The 26,868-nt window shown below is 41.7% G+C and overlaps 1 protein-coding gene across 2 annotated transcripts in view; it reads right to left on the bottom strand.

Moving 5' to 3' along the window:
- LOC131592191 (acylglycerol kinase, mitochondrial-like) overlaps window positions 1-23,052 on the bottom strand; it is a 35,332-nt gene extending 12,280 nt beyond the window's left edge. Inside the window, exons 1-10 of one of the 2 annotated variants that reach the window (XM_058863530.1) lie at window positions 22,893-23,052; window positions 15,082-15,121; window positions 11,214-11,293; window positions 9,901-9,976; window positions 8,447-8,539; window positions 7,505-7,537; window positions 5,472-5,566; window positions 3,382-3,451; window positions 2,525-2,604; window positions 398-455 (exon numbers count right to left, since the gene is read on the bottom strand). In XM_058863530.1, coding sequence (XP_058719513.1) covers window positions 398-455; window positions 2,525-2,604; window positions 3,382-3,451; window positions 5,472-5,566; window positions 7,505-7,537; window positions 8,447-8,539; window positions 9,901-9,976; window positions 11,214-11,293; window positions 15,082-15,121; window positions 22,893-22,993 — 726 coding nt within the window. In that variant the 5' untranslated portion in view covers window positions 22,994-23,052. The remainder of the gene's footprint in view (window positions 1-397; window positions 456-2,524; window positions 2,605-3,381; window positions 3,452-5,471; window positions 5,567-7,504; window positions 7,538-8,446; window positions 8,540-9,900; window positions 9,977-11,213; window positions 11,294-15,081; window positions 15,122-22,892) is intronic. The other variant, XM_058863531.1, reaches the window with a different exon arrangement.
- Between the last annotated feature and the right edge of the window lie 3,816 nt (window positions 23,053-26,868).

Genomic DNA, 26,868 nt, shown 5'->3' with positions numbered 1-26,868 from the left:
AGAGCAGTCTAATTATAGATCCTTCTGCTAGATGAATAAATCAGAGTAAAATGTTATTACAAAGACTGTTGAGAAAAGGTGGCTGAGCACTTTAGTACTTCACCATTGCTGCTCACCAGTTTCACAGGGAGTTATTGGCTTCCCCCTGATGATCTTGCAGCAAAAAAATGTAATTTTTTTTTAAAAAAGTATTTCTTTTCCCCTTCCTCTCTTCAAAAGTAAGTCTATCAATTGGTAGGCTTTTTAACAAGTTGAGTTTTAGTCCCATTCTATATTGTTACCAGAACCCTTCACAAAAGCTTGAGGATAGATTATACAAAGCAAAGTCAGCCTGTTCATTTCCCAACCAAACATATTCCCTCACATTTCCAAAAATATCCTCACAATTAATGTTTACCTTAAATGTACTGAAAAAATGAGCTGCTTTGGTTTTCAGAGGCCCAAGGTACCAGTACCTGAAAAAAGAACAGAAACAGAACTTCTAAGATATCCAGGGGTCAACACTGGGAAAGGGAGAAATCTTGCATGAAGTCAGAGCACACAGACTTGCTTGCCACTGAGTTAGTGCTCCCTGACAATCTTTAGCTTCTTGATACTGTGAGATACTTTCTACACATCAGCAGCCTAGCAGTGACATCCCTGTCCTGAGCTACACATCACCACACTGCAGTGTATAATCTTCACTATGGGCAGCAGAACATCTCACTATCAGAATTTTACTTCGTTTTGTGGGACAACTGGGGATGATTTAAAGGGCTGTTGTCTAACAGCTGGTGGTGTGCATCTCCACAATATGTAATACAGCATATTTCCAAAGGTCAGAGAAAACAAACAAAAAAACAAAAGCGTCAGTGACAAAAGAACCAGCAAACACTCATTAGTCCCAAAGGATTCTCACACTAAAATCAGGGTTTTACAAAATAGAAATCCTGCCAGCCACACATCACTGTATAGAATCTAAAGATGTGACTGTATTTAGGCAGGCTTGGCACACATTTTGATCACCATCTTTCTCCAAAGAGGGTCAACAAAGCATATTAAACACCACCAGCTCAAGAGTACTACAGATCTAAGGATCTCATTAACCATTGAGGCATGCAACTGTGCCACCACTCCCCTCAAACCATTAAACTGTCTGTAAAATAGTAACACAAAAGAGCACCAGGTCTCCAGCAGCACAGTCCTTAGCAGAGGGATAGTCAGACACACTTCTGGAACTGTGTCTTATGGCTTAACTCCCTTTGACTTCTTTTCAGTTTAAGATCAGCAGCACTGGAACACACCAAATGTTTTTAGTCCAAAAACCCATCTCTCACAGGGAGCAGAAGTGGATGAAGTGGAAAGTATAAAAAGAGGACAAGCACACGAGGATTTTGTTCCAAGCAGACTCTGAGGGCCTGTTTATTTGTTGCTGAAGTGCTTTCCAAGTTGGACATGCTTCTCTGCATTCAAAAACATTTATGGAAGGAGGCAAGGCTTGAGGATGTTCATGTGCCTCACCTACCAAAGGTGCTGTCATGCCTCCAGCACTGAGCCCAAAGGACTCTTACAAAAGGGAAGTGCTGCAGGGAAAGATGTGAAGGCTGACACCATAAGAAAACCAGGGCATGGGCAGGAAGGCCAGTAGGAGTGCTGAGCAGAGAGAAATGCACTTCCTTGAACTGGGGGCTGCAATTAGCAGGAGAGCCTGCAGCACAGCCAAGTCAGCACCTACACAGCCTACTAAGAATGTCCCTGGCTTCCCAGGGACAAACAACCTGACCATTTACTGCATCTCCCCCATCCCACATCACCTCTCAAACCTACTCAAACATTTGCCAGACAGACTCCATAGGTCTGCTACTTCTTCCTTCCTGACAATGACAGCTCATTCACAGAGCACATGGTATTTCCTTACAGCTGCATTTCCTCAGTAATAGTTTGGGGAGCGAGCTGCTTTGGCTCTGCTGCTCCTTCAGCAGATAATGCCTGTCATTTGATACACAGACAGTGACATGTTAAATGTCCATTTGGAGAAAGCCCAATAATTATGAGTTTAGCATTCAGAGAACAGTCATCAGATAGCACAGTCCATGCCATTTCTGGCAGGAACCTGAAGGGAATTTATACTGCATCGTGTCCCTTGCTGGAATAGAGTTTCAGAGTACACACGCAGCTTTTCATTGGCAGATGATGAAAAACAATGGCCAATTACTTTACTTAGACTTTATTCAGATTGTAACAGGGGCACCCTGTTACTCTCCCCTCAGTAAAGTTCCAGAAGCAGATACCACAAAGCATACCACAAAGTATTTTTTTAAATACTTAAAAGAACAGGTCAGCACTGAGTAAGTGTATTTCAAATTACAAGAATTCTGATACATCTTACACTCCTGTGTGTAATGCAAGACATAGCAAGAGTGGGTGCCTCTGCCTGTCAGATGCCTACACTCAAAAAAATAGACTTACTTGAGAGAGGGGGGTGTGTCTTCTTAGGCAACAGATGCTAAAAAGGGTACAGTTTCAAAAAACAGCATTTTCTTACTTGCTGACTTTAACTCCTGCATCTCTGTAAGATCCCCATCTTAAACCAGAGACTGCAAACACAGGCTGCTCCTTTTCTCCCTGTAAAGAAAAATAGACATTACAAAATTGCTTTATCCTACCTTGCTTCCAACTTTATCTTCTGGAGTTATAAAAATAGCATCTCTACATAAAAACTTATGTTAAATTTCTATACCAAAATTTAACAGAAGAGGTATGAAAAAGAGCTAGCAACAATACAGCTTAGTAGAATCTGAGCACTGTACATTCCATCTGCTCCAGGAAGGAATATAAGAGGTGAAGTTTGGAACAGATAGCCTGAGTTTGACTGCACACCCAGCAATGGCCATTTCATTTTGTGGATTTGACTGTTAGCCAAATAGCTAGGAGTTCTGCACATCGACACAACACTCGCTGCAGAAATGTCCATTCTACAACTGAACAGAAAAATAATATTCAGAAACCATAAGAGGTATAGTCAAAAGTTTTCCCATTTTGTATTTTTCAGTTTGTCAAAGAAAGCTATTAACTTCACAATACACATGAATGCATCAAATCAGCAGCCACTGCTATCTCTCACCACTGCTACAGAAATATCACTGTAGGAAGTTTTGTATTCATCAATACTCTCTGAGTCTCAAAGAAAGGTAATGGTGAGGCATTCTAGTGTTTTCTTCTGTTTAGACTGTCTGATGCCATAGCACATAGTGGAGAAATCACTGCCAGCAGAACTGCTGATATCATAAACCAAAATTTGTAACAGCAATATACAAAGGAAAACCAGTCCATGTAACCATAAAAACATGAGAACAGGAAAGTTTTAGGAATGTTTGGCTCCAATTAAGTAGATGCTTTCACCTTGATCTGCAAGACATCAAGTGGAACTGTCTCTCCTTTCAAAATGGCCAATGTAGCATTAGTAATATGTCTGCAAAACAAACAGAAAAAAAGCAAAGAAAACAAACAGGAATAAAGGAAATGAATAAGCTTTAAAATTACGGGTTTTTTCCCAGCAAATTCAACTAAGAGTCCAGGTGGGGCTTTTTTTTCAGCAAAAGTAAAAACCCCAGGGAATTGTGCTGCACTTAATTGAGATCAGAAAGCAAAATGGGTGGCTGCAACACATGACAAAACCTAGCAAACAGCAAAATACACAAAAAGCAAAAGGAAATTATCAGCCTAAGCTTTTGGCTAACCTGGCAGGTCAGAGGCCAACAGTATTACATCCTGTTTCGGATACTTAACATGCTAAGGACCTAAATCATGGTCTTATTTTAGTGGTAGCAGTTATTAGAGCCTGGGAGAGAATGGGACAGCATGACTACTTTCAACTTAGGTGTCTGAGATTTAACTGCTTTAGTATGTGCTAATTTATTTTGAAGTTTTTAATCAATGTAAATCTACCTATCAGCAGTGCTCATATAGTTTAGGTCTCCATTAAGTTGAGGACAGTAGCCAGGGCACTTAGTCATTTCAAGCTGCAAAGATTTTGTAACCAAAGTGTCCAAGTCCACTAAATAATCTATGTTCAAACCTTGAAGCATACACTTGATTGAAACCCCTTCCTTGTTTTCAAACTTGGGTAATAATTAGTTTCCACACTGCATACATTTCCAGTGTCTCAGCTGGACAAGGAAAAAAATGCAGTTTTCAGATCCAGCCCATGATTCATGTGAATCAGTGGGAGAAACTGCCCTTGGTTTCATCAGGACTGTAATACTGAGACAGATAAGGAAGCTGTTATTTCCACAGCCCATCTTCTCTCCCAGCTCTTATCTTTTTCTAAGACCTTTACTGTTCCTACACCCCAAAGTAAGAGAGTGCTGAAGGAACCAAAACCCAAATATTTCTTTGAAAAATATCACTTCTACACTTCTTAATTCAGGTTCTGTTACTGGTGTGGGTTGTTAAGCAGCCTATTGACCAAATTACCCTTCAGCTTCGCCAGTGTGCAGCAGTCCTACCTGCACAGTTCATTACCTTGAGACAAGATCATCCATTTCATCAGCTTCTTTAGAACCCAAACAAAAATTATTATTTTACTCTTAGCTGCTGATTACAGCCTTGTCCACCTTTCTGAGCTTCAAAGCACTCTTGTAGTTTTAATGAAGGATGTTATGCCAGTTGACTCATGGGTTTTATGTATGATGGATACCAGCAAGGGTTCCACAAAGAACAATGTTAATGAGTTACTGGGAGTTTGACAGTGAAAAGATTTCAGGATCAAGAAGAAATGTATTTATTATCATGAGAGGAGAGGAAGGAAAAAATTGAAAAGAAATGAAGTGTGGGGAAAACAATGATCATTTGACTCCCTTTTCTCTTTATAAGAGAACAAAGCAATCTGGCAACAAACTGAACTGCAGGCAACAGATACCACCAGACTGGATCATATCCAGGATGCTGAAGATAAGAATTGGGTTGTTGGATTACTGCCACCATCAGTCCCACCACAGGGAAAAGTCAGTTCTGCCCTGCAAAAGTTCGTAATGGGATACAACCTTCCCCATATTGTATGCCTTACTTTGCAGGTCCTAACCAGGCTATATGTGGACTGGTTTCTAGAATTCTTAGACTGGAGAAGGGTCAGAAAGAGGACTTATTTTTGGCTTATTTTGTCATATCCTTGCTATATCCTTGTCATACCCTTCCTGCTATTCCTAAGAGGCTGATCCTTTTAATCCCTTTTTCTTTTTAAACTCTGAGCATCACACGATCACAGAGAAATTAGACACAGCAAATGATTTCTAATAATACATACATTTCCTTTTAATTTTTAGTCAGTTTTTGGAAGTCATTAACTCAGGCAACTCCAGAGAAGCATCAGGCTCTGCCCAGAGACTGCCAACTTCTATGTAACACAGAAGAAAAAGAAAAGCATCAAGCTACCAAGAAGCACTGCTCCCTTGAAAACAACCAACCATGTTTCAGAAACATGCCATACTTACTGGACTTGATTCGTGCTCTCAGGATACAGTGTGTGGCTCAAAGTGCAAGTTTTTCCAAGGGGTATGAATCCTATAGGAATCTTACTGAAGGCAGCCTGGACACATAAGGAGAGTAAATTAACATTTGCATGAAGCTTCCTGTGTGGAGATCACAGCTGTGTCTGGCAGCACCCCTTTGGCACTGAGCAGCCAGGCACTTCCTCACACAATGACTCAGTACATGGCACCCAAATCTGTGGAGCCACCACTGCCAACCAGCTACAAAAGAGCTCTCTGTAATCATTAAGAGCATTGTTACATGCATTTTGGCAGCCACATTCCAACTAATGCATGAACTTTGTCAGCAATCTGCCATCTTTCTTAATACTCATGGTGGCATCAAAGGCTCTGAATCCCATTTACCAATGCAGAAATCCCCCTCTGACAGAGTAACCTTGCACAGCAAAGAGATTTTCTCACTTAAGGAAAGGAAATTAATTGATTCCTCTGCCATCCGAATCATGAAGCAGCAGAAGGTCTAATTTTTGGAAGTCACTGACCATGCTATTTTTCTGTATCGCTGTTCAGCAATAGGGCTTGTTCAAGGAGCAAGTTATTACCCTGTACCTCATCTTAAATCTTGCTTCTTGAAGCACGTCAGCAAACCAGTGTAAACTACCTAGTGCACCATCTCCCTCCTGGGCAATGCTGCCAGCAGCACAGGGACACAGCCATTCTGCAGCCACTCAGGAATTCTGGGCTCACTGCACACCCAACAGCTCTCCCCTGCTGTGTCCCTGTCACCTGTGAGTCCTGACACTCTCAAATACCCTGCTCTCATTTTCCTCAGCTTTACGGTGTGCAGATGAGAGGCTGTTTGCAGCTCCTGCAGCCAAGCTCTGCTCCCCTGGCTGCTAGGAACGGGGCTTCTGGAATACCTTGCATAGGCTCTTATGCAGACAACAGTGGTGTGGCACCCCCAAGGGAAAAGGGAAGCAGGGCACAGAGAGAGGGAGCTCAAATGCAGATCTCTACTCCTAGGACAGAGTGACGTAAAGGACAAGAATTCTTTGGGCAAAGACATGAAGTGACACAGTGGCAATACTACTACAATGCAGTATTCCACCCATAATTGTGCTGGATGCAGAATTTCCTACACTACTGCAAAACGATCCAAGCTACATCAAGATAAGAAGTCCGAAAAAATAAAGATAAATTAGCCAGTAAAGCCTCTAAACTTTTTTTCTACTATTGTCTGATTATAAAAGTCTCAGAATCCAACTACAATAATATTAGATTTAAAACAGTGATGTCTCAGAATTGACATAAATAGCCTTCCTTTAAAAATATTGACTTGGTTGCACAGTTCCCCTTGTCACATTCAGACAAAGCAAATGCCTAAACTGATACAATTCTAACTACCAAGGGTATCATTATAATCTTGTCTGCATCATTTAATTGAGTTTTTGCCAGCTCCTGCCAGAAGGTTTTGGGAACAATGATTCCCTCCTTTCTTCAATAACACGGTCCTCCCACTTTAAAAAGAAAAATTTCTCTCATTTCCATTCAGAGTGATCCACCTTGAGAGGTTAAAATTTGCTTAGTACAACCATCTGCATAGGTAGGTATGCACTGCTTGACGAAACAGCATAGCAATCCCAAAGCAGTAGGAGTGTGACCATAACCAAATTCGGTTTCAAGCCTGTACAAATACAAGAAAAACACGTACTTTTGCCCAGTGCTTCTGCCAAACAAAGTGGTGTGCACAGCTGGTCCATGGGTCTTTGAAAATTGAGCATTTGGCTTCTCCACAATCCCTGCTCTGACACTGGAAACTTCCCAAAGCCATGGCTTGGGAGCCACTGCACTCCCTCAGAAAGGGAACAAAGAACAACAGGCAGCATTGCAGGACAGTAGCCCAGCTGGACTGTTGCACAGCAAGCTGGCTCCAGCTTAGTAAGTATTTGCTGAAGGCAGCTGAGGCCAAGAGATCACAGCAGATGCACAAGACACTCCAAGAAATAAACACAATTTTTAAAATGACACCTTCTCACCTCATCTGCTCTACGGAGAAGTCCAGTTATGACCTGAAAAACATGGGAAATGCTTATTTTTTATTTTTCAGTTACAGTAAAAAGCTACGAAATTCTTAACTGTGTTTACTCTTTGAGGAGATTTAAGGAGCAGCTCCTCCTTCATGGAAGGTGCTCCAGTTGTTTACATGGCAAGGGAGGAACACTCAGCCTGCAAATGTGTTAGAAACAGCAGGTTAATGAGTGTGCCTGAGTACATGCTGGCACCACAACCGATGCCAGTGTAAATGTTTTAACACTGAATGATGCTCTGCATAATGCAAAACCAGCACTGGTCAGTGCAATTAACAAAAGGCCAGAATGAACTTGCAGATGTATTCTGATCACTTTCTCTTAAGGTCATTGCATTAATTTAGCCATTGTCTTATGAAATCAGTAGTTAGAAACCAGGACCTACTTGAATAAAATACAGTCTAGAAAGAGCACCCCCTGGTTCTGCTCCTGTCATTAATCATCTTAACAATAGGCATACATTAAATATGTTCCACACTTTGTTATCATTCCCATGTAATTTTTAAATTATCTGATTCCCACTTAGCAAAATATGCATTCCTCTTAGGGAGTATATAGAAAGGAAAAAACTTTAAAAATCAAACCATTACAACTACATCACACAGAAAAAAAGAGCCACATCCCTCCAAAGAGTTTGCCCATTCTAGAATAAAGTTCTGGAAGACAGTTATGTCACACACTGTTTTTTGCCCCACTCCCATCATCACTATAAGACTAATACCAATGAGCAGAGTGTTCTGTCCCCAAAATATTATAGTATTTTCTGAAACACAGATACTAAACTGGACAGATCTCTAGGAACAGTTGTTATGATGCTGCTACATTGCACAGACTCAGTCTTCTTGCCCTCATCCCAGCTATGATTCCCAACAAACCAGGCTCCAGCAGTACCTCTTGGACTGTGCCATCTCCTCCTGCAATAATGATCAGATCTGTGTTTTCCATTAATTCCAGAAGCTTTTTTGCTTGTCCCTCATAATCAGTCTGAAGAAACAGAGATCCCAGCATGAGGACTCAAATGACTATTTTTAGTATATCTCTTTTACAGACAAAAGAATAATCTATCCATGTGGTTCATAGTTATTTTTATATAGGCACACAGTACTGTATATTACTTAAAATCAGAATTTTTTTTCAACTGGTAAAACCACTTTTTTATAATATAATATGTGCAAGTAAATACACACACACACAGAGGTTAAATGAAATATCAGAGCAAATCTTACTTGATAGACCTAGAATACCACAGCAATCATCTTATTTCCAGGTAATATTATATTGAAACAAAACCAGAAGCCAACCACTTGCAGAAAAACTCTCACTATCTTTAACAGCCGAAGTGCTCAAGTGCATCTCCTGAAACACAGCATCACAGCATCAACTACATAAAAGGCCACTGCCTGACAGCCACTGACAATGGATTTAGCAGTAAAGAGTACTGATTTTTAAACCATCAAAACTATTTTCTACGAAATTAAAGTCTTCTACAGAGCCATCTCATTCTCACTTCCTTGCTCAGCCCTGTTTTGCCAACTTTGTCACGTCTGATGCTATTAAGCATCACTTTTAATCTTGCAAAATAGTTTCTTCTCTTAAAGTGGGACTAGGTATTTTTAATGATCAGAGAAAGGGATTAATAAGAACAGCATTTTAATACTAAACCTTGTGGAAAAGATTCCAAGACAGACAGATGCATATCAGAGTACTCTGCTGTTAGGACACACTGATTATTAAGCAATCTACATATCACAGCCTCAAAAAAAACCTGCAGAAAGATAAGAATCCCTTCAATGTTTCCTTGTTCTTCTCTTTCCAAATAAAACCTGTTTGTTAATTCACACCATTTAGAGCTGATTCTACTTACATGGTGGAAACATTGAATTATTTGGAGAGACACAGAAATAATTTCAGTGGGAAAATAAAAGGTTATTTTTAAAATTAATCTGAACAGTTCAACTGCATGTCAAAATTCCTCACTTTTCAATTCTTCAGGTTCAGGCAAAAATGACAATTTCAACAGCAATGGGCATGCACCACTAGCCAGCACGCAAATATTTAGAGAGTTTTCTCTCAAACGTGAATTATAGAAGGGCTGCTTTAGACAGACAAACAAGCATATGTACTGCTTTAGCTGAAAATTAAAATCTCACTAGACTGTTTGAAAACTAACTGTGAATTATAAAGATTAAGTATCAGCTTAATATCTCAGTATTTATTTCTTCCTATAAGATGTCTACAGGACAACTGAGAATTCCAAATGCATGCAGATTTGAATTTCAATTCTCCAAGAGGAGAAAGAAGAGCAGTCAGTATTTCTGCAGTAGCAGAACCCCATCAGCTCTTACCTTAACCACAGTTACATCCAAGCCAGATAAGTGTAAAATTGGTGCAGCATTCTTTTCAAAAAGGTTCCCAGCTTTGCTAGAAATAACAGAGTAAACACTGTTTAATGAGGGCTGTGGCTGAAAAAAAGTTTAAAAAGAAACAAATAGCAAGAAGAAATCTACTTAAAACCAAGAATTCATTTTCCATCATCAGTTACTCAACCTGACAGTGAGGAAAGATGAGATTTCGTGTGGTTCAAATGTATTACATTTCTAGTCTCATATGTCAGATGTCAGGGTTTTATTGCAGTTTTAATAAATGCACAAGATGCTATCTAAGTTTTGCCAAAAATAATTTTAAAAACCCATTAAAACAAATAAAGATCCCCAGAAAGAAATTTATTAGAAAACTAATAACTTACAAAGCACCAGCCTTTAGGACCACAAAGAAGGCTCATGTGGGCTTTAAGAAATATTTTTAAAATCCCAATTATTTATTACTGCATATTATTCAGTAAGGTTAGAAGCAAAACTCTATCTGACCTTTTTTGTTACAGGATGGATAATTAAAGAGCATAATAAAATATCACTAACTGTAAACTGTTTACATGTACAAACATGAGACTTGATTAATACTATATATTTTCCAGACTCACAGAATCTTGTGAGTCCAAGCACTTCCATGTCATCTGTAACATTCCCCTCCTATTGGTAGTAGCAACTCTCTGCCCCTCCACAAAATGCAACTATTCCAAAGCTTAGCTGATCAGCAGAAACAGGCACACATCACATCCAAGTTTATTGTTTTCTGCTAATGAGCACGTAAAAATAGCTGCCAACCTCTTCCAGGAGTCTTGCTCCGAGCCCATATTTAGCCTCTCAGTTTGTGGGCACATCCCTGTCAAGGGCAGGTCCCCACAGAAGTAAGATCACTTCTTGCCAACTTCAAGTCTTGAAGCAATCAAGGTCATCTCTCATTTCTCTGGTTTTTGAGGATGGAAATATATCAGATGCAAAAGTTTGGAAGGAAGACAAAAAAATTCTACATTCAAAGGAATGACAAAGGCCAAAACACAAGATTAAAGAAAAAAATTGAAATATATATATATATATATATATATATATAAATTACTCTTCCACCTCAAGCAACTAATTCTATTTCTCATCCCAATATTTTTGGTGAAATAAAGTTTGGCATAGTTACATAGCACCAGCTTGGCACCAGAAGGAGGCAAAAATGAGCTCAAAAATCTGGCTGTCTTTTATAGTGGACAGCAGAGTAAAAATGCAGAAAGAGTGGCTCAAATGAGAATGCTGAGAAGGGGGACTTTTACCCTTTGCAAGCTGCTGGGTTGAGGAAGACTGTTGCTTTCTTCAGTGGCATAGTGGCAGGGATCAGCTGGTTGCCAAAAGCCTAAGTAAGAGAAAAAGGGCAGGACTCAGTTTATCTTTTAAGCACACTGCTAAAACAGTTCAAAAAAATGCATCTCTACAAATGTCAATGGGCTTTCAAGCCTCATAACATTCAAATGACTTCCATCTTCAGCCACTGTACAGGTCTCTTATTCAAAGACCTGCACTCTTAGCAGCAGCTCACATCACTGTCATAAGTACTCTTTAGCTCATTTTTACAATTCCACCACCACTTCGTTTTTGTCAACCTCTGGTTTTCTGCAATGGGCAGAGATCCAGGGAACTCTCCTTGACTCCAAGGTTATGGGATTTTCTTTCCTTATGTAATTCTCATACACCTGCCTGCCACCTTCTCTCTGCATTCTTTCCAATTTCTGAACTTTAATTCCTCTATCCCTCTACTTATTTTATTATTTTCTATGCTTCAGTTTTTGAAGACAGGAAAGATAATTACAAGAGAATCTGCCTTGACCTATAAGCAAGTCCACTGTTTCTTACACTTTTTTTAAACTAATCTCTCTCTATAAAAGTCATTCAATTCCTCTTCAACTTTTAATCCAATTCTGAAGAGGGATCTCAATTTTAAATTCTTTGAGAGTTCCTCCACAAAGTCTCTTGCACTTTGTACCTATTTCCAAAACTGTTCAGCACAGCAAGAAAATGCAAGACGTCCACACGTTACATCCTGCTCTCAGTCTCTAGAAGGTCAGTTAAAGGCATCCTCACTAACACACCTAATCAAACTGGATTTGAACACAAGGAATACAAGGTATTCAGCAGTACCATCCAGAAGCTCCAGAAAGAGTAGGAACCAGCGCTGAGCAGGGCCCAGTCAACTGTCCCTGGCTTTTTTTCCCTTTTATCTTGGAACTTAAACCCCTACCAGGAATTTTTATATTGAAGGAGGTGATACTGTACACAAAGAATACATTTTAGTGGTTGTTAGCTGTTTAAACTTATTAATTCCAGTTGAAAACTTGAGCTCAGGAAACCTCAGTTTAAAGAAGGGTACAGCTGGCTGTGCTGCTTAAAACCTCTGAATTTCTTCTTCAGGAAGAAAAAGGATGAGAAAAGTTGCTGAGAGCAAAGAAATCTTCAAAGAAAGTGAAACAGATCAATAGCTCTTAAGTGTTACTCAAAGATCAGCTGGAAAACACCAACTTATTATATTGCAATTGTTGGGTGGGAATTGGGGAATAGGGGACCTCTAGCATGTTACAGCTGTTAGAAACAACTAATTATTTGCTTAGGGGGCAGATATGATGTATTTGCATGCTCCAAACAATCTAACAAGGCTCTAAACAACCCAACAAGGCTCATAAAGATTTTATTAGTAAGGACATAATTGCTTCTTCATGTAATATACTTAGACATTTATGTTACATACAGGGACATTTCTAAAGCAAATGCTGATTTGTAAGACAGGAAATAAAAAAATAATAATGCAATATTCTAGAAGTCTTTCAGAGTAGAACATAAGTAAAGACAACTAATAGTCATACCATATAAATGGTAATTAAATATATATAGGAAGGTATAATTTAGGTAAGTCAATGCCTTTTTCACTTTCTTGTCAAATGCACACTTCCAGGTACTGTGTTTCTGGACTTCTACAATGACAATCACTATTTCACAACTATGAAAAACCATTTATACAAAGCTTTTATAGTGCTTTATGAATACCAGCAAAGAAACTACATTCCTTTACAGAAAACTATCCTTGAGTGAATTGTTTGTCAGCTAAACAGCACCTCTTTAACATGTGCCCAGAGTTCAGCAACAAAAAGGTCAATCAGCAAGACTGATTTGCCACGGAAGTCCGAGTCAGCTGACACTGACTTATTCCAGAGACAGAGGTGTAAAATGTTAAAAATATGACTAAAGGGTTCTTTATTATAGAATCTTTCCATAATCATTTGCCACACCAAGGTTGTCATTATAAACTGGTATTTAAATCCAGACATACGTGGCAGAACCTTTGCACGAAATACTGCTGTCATGGATACTTTCTCAGGAAGGCAGGTTCCTCATCAATTTGATAATGTAACAGGCTTAAAAACCTAAAAATCCAGTGTAAAAATGGTAAGAACTTCACACACACTTCATCCAGACTAAACTTTTTCTTTGGTGAATTTGCCTCTATTTTTTTTCCAATACCTATATGCAGCACTATAAAAGCAAGTAGCATTTTTCAAACAGTTTTAGATTGTTGTTATCCTGAAGAACATACCAGACATTTAATACCTTAATGCAGTACTGCTGTGTGTTTTCAAGCAGTACTTGGCACTGACACACCAGTTAGAATGGAAATTACAGCAAGAATTGATTACTAGGCTTTCTGGTTCATTCCTTTCTAGTGCAGGAGTCTTCTGCAGGACATTTTCCCAGACTTTAACCACTAAAATTGCAGGAAGCTCTACTGACAGTGCTTTTATATTTTAATTTTCAAGAATAAGCCATAATGGAATAGAACCTGCCACTTAATAACTGGACTTAAGAAATGGGAAATTCAGAATTTCCACAACTGAACTATCTGCTAGTACCAGTCCTTTCCTTAGCATTTACACTTTTTTGACAGTACACACAAACCACTCCATCAGCTTCTTTTAAAAAAATTGGTTTAATTTGGTCAGCATGCTTTAAATACAGAGGAATTAGTGGCTATTTTTTGTGCTATAAAAAACTTCTATCACTTTGTTATTATGCAGTAAAAATTAATATTGAAAATAAAAACCTCTGGTTTTTATAAATAAAAATCATGGTTTATGAAAGCAGTATTTTCAGGGAAAGATTTTCCATGCTTTTTCATGAGCAGTGAGCTCCCTTACATCTATTCTGACATGAAGATCCATTGCACAAGACTAGTTGCTGTGAAAATCTTTCAACAGCAGACAGGCTGAAATTGGGATAATTCAGGTGCACAACACTTCTCTACCGAGAAAAAAATAATTTTACCATTCTGCTCAGGCCCCAGTATGTAGCAATGGTGGGAGAAGTGTTACACCCTGCAAAATGTCAAAGGTCTGTCATGAACAAGCAGGTTTAGAATAAACTTTATTTGTGGGAGGTAAAAACTTAAAATCTTACAGAAGTGATGTCACCCATGGGCAGCAGCACTTACACCTCCAAAAGACTGGTTATTAAGGACAAGATTTCTTTGTGGGAATATTACAGTATGGGAGTTTGTAGACTACTGTTTGCCCATGCAGCCAGCAAACTATGAAATGCTACCCTGAGAGAGCAACTCTCCCCCCCCAGCAGTGGACTTCTTGTCACTGATCAGCAACCACGGTGTCCCCATTAAGTTCCCAGTACATGAGGCCCGAAAGAGCTGGGTCAGTCAGTCATCACAGCTGGCATCCTCTGATAAAATCACTCAGGGTCAAACACACAAGGGCGAGGTCTTTGCAGCTGAGCACTGACATGAAGCGGTTTGCGCTGCTCCTGCCCAGACTACACCCCTCTGGTGGGGCTGGGATTTCACTCTTCACAACAAATCATCTTCCCACCAGAAGTTTACAGGCTCATGTGCAGCAATGGAGGTCTGGGTAGCTCCAGCAGTGACTAAGATCACCCCAAGGGTAATGCTGCACTCCCCTGCAGCAGCAGCCAGGACACACAAGGGGCAGTACCCCCTGTGCACCCCTGGGCATGAAGGGAAAGAACACAGATGGCATCACTATAAGGCTTGTCACATAGGAAAGGCTCACTGGGAAAATCTCAGGAGCCCTGCACAACCAAGATAAGAGGGAGATTTTAATCTAATTTTATTACTTTAAGTGGTATTACCTGGGCTTCTTGGCATGCAGCTCTTCGTAGCAGGTTATCACTATCAGGTAAGACAGAAAAGAGAGGGGACATTACGTTGTGTGAGTTTTAAACAGTTTGCTCATTTTTAAAATGTATGTACAAACCACTTTTACACACAGTTTGACAACACTGAAACAGAAAAAGCCCCAAAACATTTTAAGGATAAAACACCCCCATTTATACACACACGCATATTTTTTTCTGCATGTGCACACAAACATTCTTTCTACACAAAAGGAAAGCAGAAAACAAAGACAATTACATCAGCTCTGGCACACTGTGTAACTGTGATTTATTTGTTAAATTGCTTCATAACTGTACTCCAGAGCTCAGGTGTGGGTTTTTCCAATGTTTTCACTGCCTGGTGTTTACACTGAATGTACTTACCATTCTGGCAGTAAGAGCAGAGTAAGTAGAAGGGTTCTAGGGAGAAGTCTTTGTGATTTATGACTGTGAACTCCCCTCTCCATCAGTTTGCAAGCCAAACACACCTTAATGCAGCACCTCCCACCCACCTAGGTCTGAGCATGGCCCAAAGCAGTAACTCAGAGAGGTGAAAAACACTCATTAAGTGAAGTGTAAAAACAAAAGAAAGTTGATCAGTGCTAGATATGTCACAGATGATCTTTTCAGAAATACATTCCTGACTTGTCACTGGCAAGCAGGGTATATAGATGGCAAGCACTGGAGACACAGCTACTGAGTGAGGAATCGAAGTCTGTTCCTTCCCCAGCCTCAAAAATGCCCCATTTCCCCTTGCAGACAAAATGGCAAGTACCATCCTGCTGTGCTCAGAGTCTTGCCTGTCCTCTAGGTACCAACACTCTCCATCCTGCAGCTTGTCCGTGCCAATACCTGGCAAGACCATTTATTCTTGTCTCAAAACATCACATACAAAAAACCCCACATATAGTCAGCATACCAAAACTAACGCTATATCAACCAAAAGTATTAAAGGCCACCAGACAAAAACAGGTGACTGGGAGAACAGCACACTTCTGCCTCAAAGTGTGGCTTGTCAGGCCAAACTCTGCCATGGAAATGACAGAGAAGAGAAGAGAAAGCAAGGCCAAACCCCAGTGCCATCTATTTGATTCCATTGGTTTACAGTATTTCTCTGTCACTGGAACTATATAAGCTGCCCTTTTTGGCATCACCAAGAGATGCTGCAATGCCATAAAACGAGAAATAGGGTGACTTCAGGTGAGATATAAAATTGGGTTCTGAGAAAATAACCACAGCATAAAAGCCACAGATTTATTCCTGGTAATAATGAAAAGACAAAGGAAAAGGTGAAGCATGGAAAAAGAAAATATGTGAATAATACCTCATCAGGATAACAAGTAACTGGAATGTCTGCAAAAAAATTCCTCAGAGCCGTGCTGTCATATTCGCTCTTTAAAACCAAAGGAGCAGATAATTTGTATTAAGCACCTGCAATATCACTTAGAGGAGCAACAGCCTTGGGTTTGATTGCAGCAATATGATGGAAATGCGGCAGTTAAAATAACTCTACAAAGGTTGGTGTTTCAAGCCGTGCAACAGCAGTGTCACAGCTAATTCCAGCTCAATCAAGACAGCGTGACAGACTGAGTCCACACTGTGCCACTGAGGGCATGAGCCCTCACACAGGGACATTTTCCCCTCCTCTGTGACCATGTGTGGCCATAGTGAACAGAAAATAATTGCAATTTCAATATATAAAGTTGAAATATTATGGCATATCAAGGAGCCCCCACTATCAAATGAAAGTGTGCATACTTTATGTCTTTGAGAATTGCTGTCCTTACCTTCTGAACAAATCCCAGCCAAACCCACATTATCTGTTCACTTCACATTGATGCTATTTTGTTCAGAAGTCAAGCTCTGTCACACTGGCGGCCAGTTTGTTTTCCTGGCACCCGCAGCTTTATGCTGCAGTGCTAACTGCCTTTAAAATGACGTCCAGCAACGATTTCCAAATGCAAGCAGAAGATACTGTGCTCTCCCTCTCAACCTCAAAGAACCTCAAAACAACTGTCAAGGATTCACCTCAATGAGTCTTACCCATAAAAATTAAGCTTGACAGCTTAGATGTCAACATTTATGCTGATTTTCTCCTGCATTGAAGCACTTAAAGAGACAGAAGAAGCCTACTTCGACACTTACCATTTTGATGTCAAAGGAAAAGTTTAGATTCTGAGACTAGAAAAATCATTTACCATCAGCAATTTCCAGGTGATTTGTCTCACTTCTCCAGCAGCACAGCACCCAGAATCCCATACCATCCCAGCCATACTCATAGGATTTCCACTTAATTCAACTGGGACATTTCAAAGTCATCTGAGTTTGTCAAGGATGTCCCAAGTTTGGCTTAAAGGTGCCAGATAACAGGAAATGTTTTATTTCCTTAAAATATCATGTCAACATTTAACTAGCTTCAAACTCCAGAAAAAACAGCACAGGTACAGTCACAGGGATGCACCCGTAAGAACAGCAGCTCTCCTTCTTCATCACAGCTGTTGCCTTTACTCACCTCACCTGGCTCACCTAAAGTACCCCAAGTGGCACTGCAAATCCTCTGCAGGTCATAACAACCAATAAATAGAGCTAGAAAAATGTGAAAACCAGCTAAAAGGTAACTTATTAAAGCCTTCTGCCTCAGCATGTATTCATTCTCAAAATATGACTGCTCACCAGCTCCCAGAGAAGATGAGACTTTATTAATAAATGTAAGATTTCATTGATTTTTTGTAATTCATTGTCTATTATTAGGTAGTAAGAAAGCCTTTTCAGCAATGCTCAAACATGAGCAGGTGGAGGCGGAGGGAAATTGCTCCATTGCCTTAAAAACACACAGAGATTTCTCCTGACTTGCACCATATCCACAGCAAACTAAAAATCAATTTTTACTTTATGTTTCCCCTAAGGCCTTATCTACACAATTCAGCATCACAGCCAAACAGACAAGCAGTGTTGCATCTGCTGGCCAACTCAGGGCTGTCTTCCTGCTGTGAGAATTAAGCATCACACAGATTACAGCTGGGCCAACTTGCTTAAGCAGTAAAAAATTGGGAAACGGAGAGGAACAAACAGTGGCAGCAGGGTCTGGAAGAAAGAGGCTGTCCCAGGCTGAACCCACAGAGAGAACATTCCCAGCAAAGCCTCAAGGCCAGCAGCCACTGCAGCACAGACTCTGTGGAGAACAGAGCAGGCTCACACCAAAGGACGGAACCAACACAGAAAGGACACAAGAGTGACTGTGCACAGCTCCCCAAGCCCCAGCCGTGCCAGGCTGACAGCACACAACATCTGTACAACTCGCTGCTCTCATTTCTCTGCAACACCCCTAGTGCAGGACAGCTGACCACTGCTCCTGCCCTCGACAATTTCAGCTGGAATAGGGCACTCACACCCTTACACATAAGAACAAGATCCACACAATTTAGTGTGGATGCTCCTCGAGATGAGACTGAGCCTTGTGCCCAAGTGCCAGCAGAAGCCAGGGTGGAAAGGACAGCTCTCATGATGAAAGGTCACCCAGGGCAGCAATGAGTGCAACAAGCAGAAGACAACAAAGTTAAACTGACACTGTTTGAGGCTCTCAGCTGCAGCAAGTGTCTGTCTTGGATCCAACCAAAGCAACTCCCCTTAAAGTGATCATTCTACAAATGTAAAAAGAAGCTCAGGATCTCATTCCAAAGTGGGTTAGCAGCATTAAATCTAAGACTATTAAATATACTCAAATATGAAGAAGCAAAAAAACTTTAAAGTTCAGTGTCTGCATCAAAACAGAGTTTTGTGAGGAGAAACTTGACCAAAGCTGTGCACACAGGATCAGTCCTCTGGAGCTATATCAGAACTCCTGAAAAAGATTTTTATCTTAGCAGGGAGCTTTTCTGGCTGCTTCTAATACAGAAAGAGCACAGAATCCTCTTTACTGGATATTAGGATTTACTTTCATTTTGGCCTTGGAAGGGCATGAAAGACAAATCTGAGGTTTCATCAGCTTTACCTAAGACTCAGAATTTATACTCTATTTTTTTGACAAAGTTTTGATGAAATAAAGTCAGCTACTGAGGAAGTATATGCAGAAAGGTGACAAAGTGAGTTATCAGCTGGCAAACACACAGAGACTAACATTCAAATTGTAGATAACAGCACCACTCAGGTTTACTGGCAGGAAGTCAAAGGCTCAGGTGCTTTGCCAGCATATTCTACTGAGAATGTCAATACTTTAACATATACAGAGTAAAACTAAGTATGTGATTAGTCCACTGCCTCAGTAGAATATCCGAGGTCTCTGTCCTGTCATGGTGATGATCACTTATGCAGTGACATCACTGTAACAGTCTGGTCAAATCTGACAATCAGTTCAGCTCATGTCCCTCATGCTGGAGATTTCATTTCTGCTGATTTGATGGAGCTGGTAACTCACTGCAACCCCTGTGGATACAGAGAACAGCTGCAGCTCAATTCAGGAAAGGTGACCCAGGACATAAAGTTGAGAGGGGACTCCAAACTTGGTGAAAGTTTTAGAACAATCATATGGCAAAGAAGAATCTTAACCTGTAATCACCTGTGTATGCTAAGCAAAAGTACGTTACTGTGTATGAACACACATCTGACAATCTGCATACCCTGCAAGCTTTGATCCAGGATATTAAATTAAGTATTCCTTGTACCTGCAGCATGATATGCTAGAGATTAAAATGAGCCTAATACACAAATCCATGCAATCTAGAGAAATTAAAGACAACCACATATGTAGCAACACAGAGTTATCCTCCTACTTCTCAGATAGCACAAGAGTATTTGCTATCCTAAATGCAAGACAATGGATTTTTAAAACATATAATTTTATGAGAGCAAAAGGAATTTCAAGACGCATTATGGTTTCACAAGAATGGCAGTGGGGTTCTAGTTAACAGTAGCTCAACCACACACAACTCCTGTCATTTGAGACATGAAAAACTGCTGTCACCTCTTGACTCACACCCCTGTTGAAGGGGTACCTTCTCTACTATCACATACTTAGAACGGCTGAATAACACATGGGGGAAGGGGAAAAAGTACAAGGGTTCCTCCTTTTATTCTTCCTGCTCATCCAAATCTCCTTACTTTTAAATCAGTCAGTATTTGAACAAACACGTCCCAAACTGAAAGGCTAATACATTGATCCAGAAACTAAATGCTGCAGGAAGAAAGTACCACGACTAAGCAGCTCCTCAACCTTTACAGTTACTGCTGCCTTTAGAGCAACTCAGTGATGATCCATTGAACTCCAGCGCCCCTCCTTCCCTTTACACCCGAGGGAGCACAAGCACATCCACACTGGGCTCCACAGCACAGTCTTCATGGTGTGTAGCGGGGACTCCCACACCAATTTCCAGGCAGGGAGGAGGCACTGGGAGCAAGCCTGGAAAAGGCAACATTCTTCTTGTCCATAGAGCATCCTCCAAAGTCTTAGTGAAGTACTTCAGAGCTCTTCTGTCCCTATGAGCTTGTAGAGACTGACTACAAAGAGCTGCAGGACAGATTGTTATTTACAACAGCTCCACTTAATGCAGGCATCATGGCTGCTGCATCCAAAAGGAGGAAGGAACCTTGAGAAGTCAAAAAAGCAAACTACCTTCTCCCCACAAGCGAAGTATTTTAGAAAACCCACAAGGGCGGAAAGAGGGATGCAGGATGGCAAACAAAAATTTTCTCAGGCTGCAAATAAATGACCAACATCTCAGCTACTTCCAAGAAGTCAGAGGCTAATTTGAACCAATGCTGTGCTAAAGCAAGGCTCTTCATCAGGATCATCAGGAAGTTGTGATGCCAGAAACCAAAGCACAAGACCTCACTACACTTTAAATGTGTTCTCAAAGACGAAATATCAGTCAGGTATGGCTCATGCATAGCAATTGAGCTTCTGATGTGGATAACAACAAGCCTCAGGGCCAACACAGCCCCTTACAGATCCTTCATTAACCTCTCTCCAGCGCTGCCTGCGGCAATCTGTGCATGGGGCAAAATGCACCTCTCTGCTCCCCAGCACAACCGGGACACAGACAAAGAAACTGGGAAGAGGGAATGTACAAAAACACACTAAAAGCCATCCCCACAAGCTGCAGAGAGGGATCCTGGCCTACGCCCTGCTGTCCACCTGCTACAAGGCAAGGTCCTCACTGTTCACAGAGCATCACAAAGGGCTGTTGAGATCACCTCTGAATTGTTTTTGACACTCTTGCCATCAGGCTCTTGTCATTCCTTGTTGTTCTCTAACCTGTATAAAACAACTCTCCACAGAGAATGGCCCAGAAACTGCTGAACAGTTGCAGTGCTTCCAAACAGTGCTTCAAACCCAGAAGGCAGTAGCTGCAGACTACATCAAAGTCTCACTGAGCTGTCCTTCATCACAGGATTTTCTACCTTGCATTTCCAGTGTCTCCTAAGGAAATGCTGTATTTTCTTTTACAGACAAAAGGGAGGATAGAGAATGGGATATGCAAAATTTTTCTGCTCCCAGTCTATCATCCAGGTTAAAGCACCATGCCTACATTTGGAGTAAGCAACCCCCAAGCACCGAAATTCAGATACCAAAGATTCCCTTTTCGGTCGTTTGCCTTTCATATTTTCCTCCTTATTCCCCATCACATCACCTGTGGCACACTCCACATTCTCTGTGCTCCAAACACAATTTCACCACTACCACACAAGAAATCAATGTACATCTGACACCAACAGCATGTGGGCATAAGAACCCCCAGACACAACAGACACAAAGGGGACACTGAGCCTCAGTGCTTCAGGCAACTAAAGCAGAAGTAACATGAAAAATAAAGGCTGATTTAATGCCAAAGTCCCTAAGCAAAAGGATGCGAAGAAGGAAAGTATAAAAACAACATAAACAGATTTTCCTAATGTTTCCACTGAGGCTTTGGCAGCACTGCAATGTAAGCAGAAAAGGGCACTGTTAAAAACCTGACAAAACACTTAAAAATCATTAAGATAGTGATAATAAACAGCAGAACCAAAAATAAGTTTTAAAAAATAATTTGGCTACACCTGCTTTTTGGTTAAATGTATTAACCATAATTTTGAAGGACAAGGATTAAAATATAAACTCAGCTTTTTAAAGAACACCAGTGAGGATTTTACTTACTGTAAATTTACATTTAGTCCACAGGTAAGCAGTGGGAATGACACCACTGGGTATAACTCATGGGAGGAGCAGCTGACAGGCTCCTTCCAAGCTGGGTGGATGACAACAGCAAACACCACAGCAGGGAGGGACAGCACAAGGCTGCCGGTGCCAGGCCTCAAGGAAGAGACGAGGACTTCAGCTCCAGCAGAAAGGAGGTGGGAAAGGGGCAGGTGGGAGCACCCACCGCCACAGGGCCACCACGCTGGCATGGGCCACGCTCAGCACATCCTGCAGGCCTGGTGCCAGCCATCCTTATCACACAGCCTAAAAGCAAGCAAGCTGAAGGCACACTATGGCTCATGACATTAATTTTTAGGTTAGAAGACAGAGAACCTTCTCCTCTCCAAGAGGCCCCAACATCGCTCACGCCAGCCACATCCCCTCTGTTTAAACCTCCCGCCTGAACCCGCCCCACTCTTACACCGCGCCCGACGTGGGAAGGCAGGCAAAGGCTCTGAGCTTCCCACACCCACAGCTGCTGCTGGAGCTGAAGGGAGCCCGAGCCATCCCCTCTGCCTGCCGGGCCCTCCGACAGGCGACCCCCATCTTAGGCGCTGCCCGCCCCTCCATCTCTGCCTCCCGCCTCCCCGCCCGGCCCGGCTCCAGCCGGCATTACCAGTGCTTCCCATAGAGCCAGTGTCCGCCCCAGCCCAGCAGGCAGGCCCCGAAGGTGGATTTCTTCCAGTGGTTCCTGAGGGCCGCCAGCACTTTCGCCATCGCGCCCCGCCGCGCCCGTGCCCGGCGCAGCTCGGCTCGGCTGGAAACGGCCCCCGCGGCCCCGGCGTTCCGCGCACACACCCGGCCGCACTGCGCACTGACAAACTAACTAACAAACAAACAAAGAAAGAAACTAAACCCCCGCGAATCCCAGGGAAAAGAGCTTTCACTCTCCCCACAGTCCCGGCGCTCCCTGTCTTGGTCCAGCCCCCCAGAGGACCTATTGCTATGGTCCCGGCTGCCAGCGCTGACGCTGCCGGCAGCACGCGGAGATGGAGCGTGTGAATGGGTCTTTTATCCACATCAATAAAAATACCCACGGTGGTGCCCCCGCCCGCAAAACGAAACAAAAACAAACAAAAAAACCAAACCAAACCAAAAAAACATAAAAAACCCCAAGAAAACCGGAAATCTGTCAAAAACACCAAACCCAAACCAACCGAACAAAACACGACAACAAACCCAAAGAAAATCAAAACTCACAAGCAAAACAAAATCACAAACAAACAAACTGAAAATATTCCAGAATACTCAGCTGGAAGAAATGTTGTCCTGGAAGTAGCTGGGGTTTTCTGTTTAAGCCTAACTACTGGGATGACAATAAGAACCTGGAGAAATGTCTGCAATTGTGCATGGAAAACACCAGTATCACAAGGATGCCATGCAGCTGTGAACATCCTGCCAAGGGAAGGTGGAAACATAACCAAGGGGCAAGATCTGACCTCATCATAGAAAAAGCTTTGAGACAAACAAGTGGTGGTAGCCTGCCCTTGATTTAGGCTGTAACTAGTGCTCTCTATAGCTGTTTTTTACAAGGTAACCCACACAGTTGATCAAGGGAAGCCAGTACATGTAATCTTTTTGGATTTCAGTAAAGCTTTTGTCAGGAAAATCCACACATGCCAGAGGTTTATGTCCAAAAGGAGACAGAGGAGTCCTGTAACTTTATTTGAATAAAGGGAGAGAGTCCACTGGGGCACACATCTGCGGGGTTTTCTCTCGGGTTTTGGAGGGCACAGCCTCATTTTATCCTAAACTCCCGGCTGCATGTTGCCCTCCTCCTTTCCCCACTGGATGAGGTATTAGGAAGGTACCCAAGCTTCCTGCCACATACCCCCCTTGAATGTATTGTTTTACCCAAAATTTCCGAAGCTCAAGCTTCTGCAGACCCTCATTTGTTTCAGGAGCCAAGCTCTCAGCAACAAACCTGCTGCCCAAAGTCAGCAGAGACCTTACGACCCATTTCAAAGACGTTAATATTCACACCTTCACCCATCGAATTGTTTGTAAAGAAATTAGCATTCCTCTTCTTTTTTCTCCATTTGTCTCCCTGGTTATTATTAATCAACCCTTTTCAACAACCTGGAACATTTAAAACACCCCCTCCTGACTTTTCCACCTCTGGTGCCTGCACCAGGTGTGGCAAGTAAATCCAGAGAATAAAGTAGACAATGACAGTTCATACTCGCCCCTTAATCACTAGAGGTCCTTGTCTGTGGCTACTGAGGCTAGCTGAGGTCTCCCATCCTGTTCTTCCAGCTGAGAAGGCCAAATCTCCAGGGCTTTAGGGACCTTGACCTGAGTATGACGGGTCCACCCATGTCCAGCTGTCCTGACTGGTGTCTCTGCAGTCCTGGATGGATATTAGAACAGCACAGTCCAAAGACAGCGTCTGTGCTAACTGGGCTTCCTGTTCAAGGAACCCCAGATGACCTCAAGTAACTCCAAATGGCCCAAAGCAACCCCTGAGGTTCTGCACCTTCAGCTCTCAGCTCACCAGGCTGGCAGGGGTAGGGACATGGAACAGACTCTCAGAGCTTCCCTCCCAACCTGGTCCCTCCATTCATCATCTTCTCAAGGAGCTGGCTCCTCAGCAGCAGGATCTGAGCAAGCCAGGGAACTCACCTGGCTCATAGTAGCCCTTCAATTCTGCTGCACCCAGTCAGTACAAGTCTTAAACTGGGTTAAAAAAACCAAAAGCAATGAATATTGTTACACAGAGAAAATGTATAAAACCACTCAGTGGACACAAGCCAACTTCCTGCTCATGTCTCATTCTTCCTGGCTTCTCCCAACCCTGTACAATGTGTTTGGAGGGAATGGGCAAAGGCAGCTATGGAGATAACACACACTGTGGGAATTCACACACCCACACCCACCTTCAGCAATCATGGCTGAATAAAATGCACCTGCTCATCTTTCCCACTTAGCAAAAGAACATTTGAACAATTGTTCCCCCTTTGGCATAAAATTGAAATTAGAGAAGTTCCTGTGCCTGCTAGGAAGCAGACTTTGTGGTTCAGCAAGGTCTCCAGTGTGGTGAGCCCCTGGTACAATATCAGATCCTGAGACCCTTAACAATCCATTTCTCGCGTTCTTTTTACAGATGGCACCTCGATTCCTTCCCAGTCACTGTCTGGTGGCTGCCCCCTTCCCACTTGTCCTGGGACTCCCTGCACTTTTTCCCAAAGTTTCTCATGACACATGAGAGAGGGTGGACAGCCATAGGGATTTCACAAAAGTGGCAAGTTATTCAGAGAGACCCCATCCTATAAGAAAGGAATGTTGGTGATTCCTAACCATCTTTTGACTAAATTAGTGATGTGAGGGAGCAATGCTGCTTTTGTAGACCACCCTTGACAGGGACCTCAGTTTGTGGACTCAGGAGAACAAGGATGCACTCTGGCAGAGATCAGCAGGTCAGGGTAATAACTGTAACACTGGACGGAATTATTTTTTTTCTGAATGGTTTTCTCCCTCTTACAAAATACCATTTTAGCAATTCAAAAACGTCAAAGTCAATAAAATGTGATTTTCTTTTCTTTTCTTTTTTTTTTAAAAAAGCCTCTCCAAATCCTTATGCTTAAGAATGTCAGGATGGCATATGAGTTGTAACATAAGGTGGCTGCTTGAGGCCAAATTTGGGATTCTGGGTATGCAAAAGTCTGTTCTGCAAAAATCAAGTTGATGCAGAAGATGGTCGAGAAGATACCCTGCTATTAGTGATAGGAAAAGCTGATTTAACCCTATGGATTAGTTTCCCAACTATATTTTGGGGTTTCTTTTCCCTTTATTTTGTAGAGAAGAAGATCTGGGATTCTTTTTCTTTAAATAAGAAAACACTAAATTATTGTCTCCTGATGAATATTTCAAGCATAACGTCATACAGTAGCCATTGCTTCCCACTTAAATATTCCAGGTTCATCTGTCCAGTGCATCTCAGTGTGCTGAGTGCATGCACTTGATGCAATGCTGAATGTTCCAGGTGGTGTGGAGTGATTAAATGTCCTACTTTTCTTTCGGTGTTTGTTCTACTTTTATAGATGATTCTGGTGATATGGCAAACTGCTAACAGCAATGTTAGCCACAGGTATTAGTACTCTCATCCTTTTCTTCACTTGTGAAAAGATAGTGTGCTGATAAATGCTTTCCAAATTCATAATTCTCATGTTGTGCCACAAATAATTTACAATCATCTATAACTTCTTATTTTGCAACCAAGTCTACCGAGTACAGTTATGTTCATTAATGATGTTTCCAAAACAAGCTTGAATTTTTAAAATAAAGCCTCTTTAGTATTCTAATACATGTTCAGAGTAGTCAGAAAAAAAGCTTAAATGTATGAAAGGTCTGAGTATCTCTAAGATGGCTGAATGGCAATTTTCCTGTGTTCATAATCATGAAAACACATCAGAGTTAGCATAAGTGAGAAATTTTACCTCAGTTGCTAGTTGTCTTCAGCATCCCTAGCAGAGGGACTTGACCCTGCTTTGGGCAGGGTGGTTGGACAGGGTGAGGTCCAGAGGTCCCATCCCATCTCCCCTACTGAGACTGTGTGACACTATCTGGGATTTTGGGTTGATTTTTGATGTGGG

Source organism: Poecile atricapillus, chromosome W, assembly GCF_030490865.1.
Source record: "Poecile atricapillus isolate bPoeAtr1 chromosome W, bPoeAtr1.hap1, whole genome shotgun sequence".
NCBI lineage: Eukaryota > Metazoa > Chordata > Aves > Passeriformes > Paridae > Poecile > Poecile atricapillus.
This window is presented reverse-complemented; position numbering and strand designations above follow the sequence as displayed.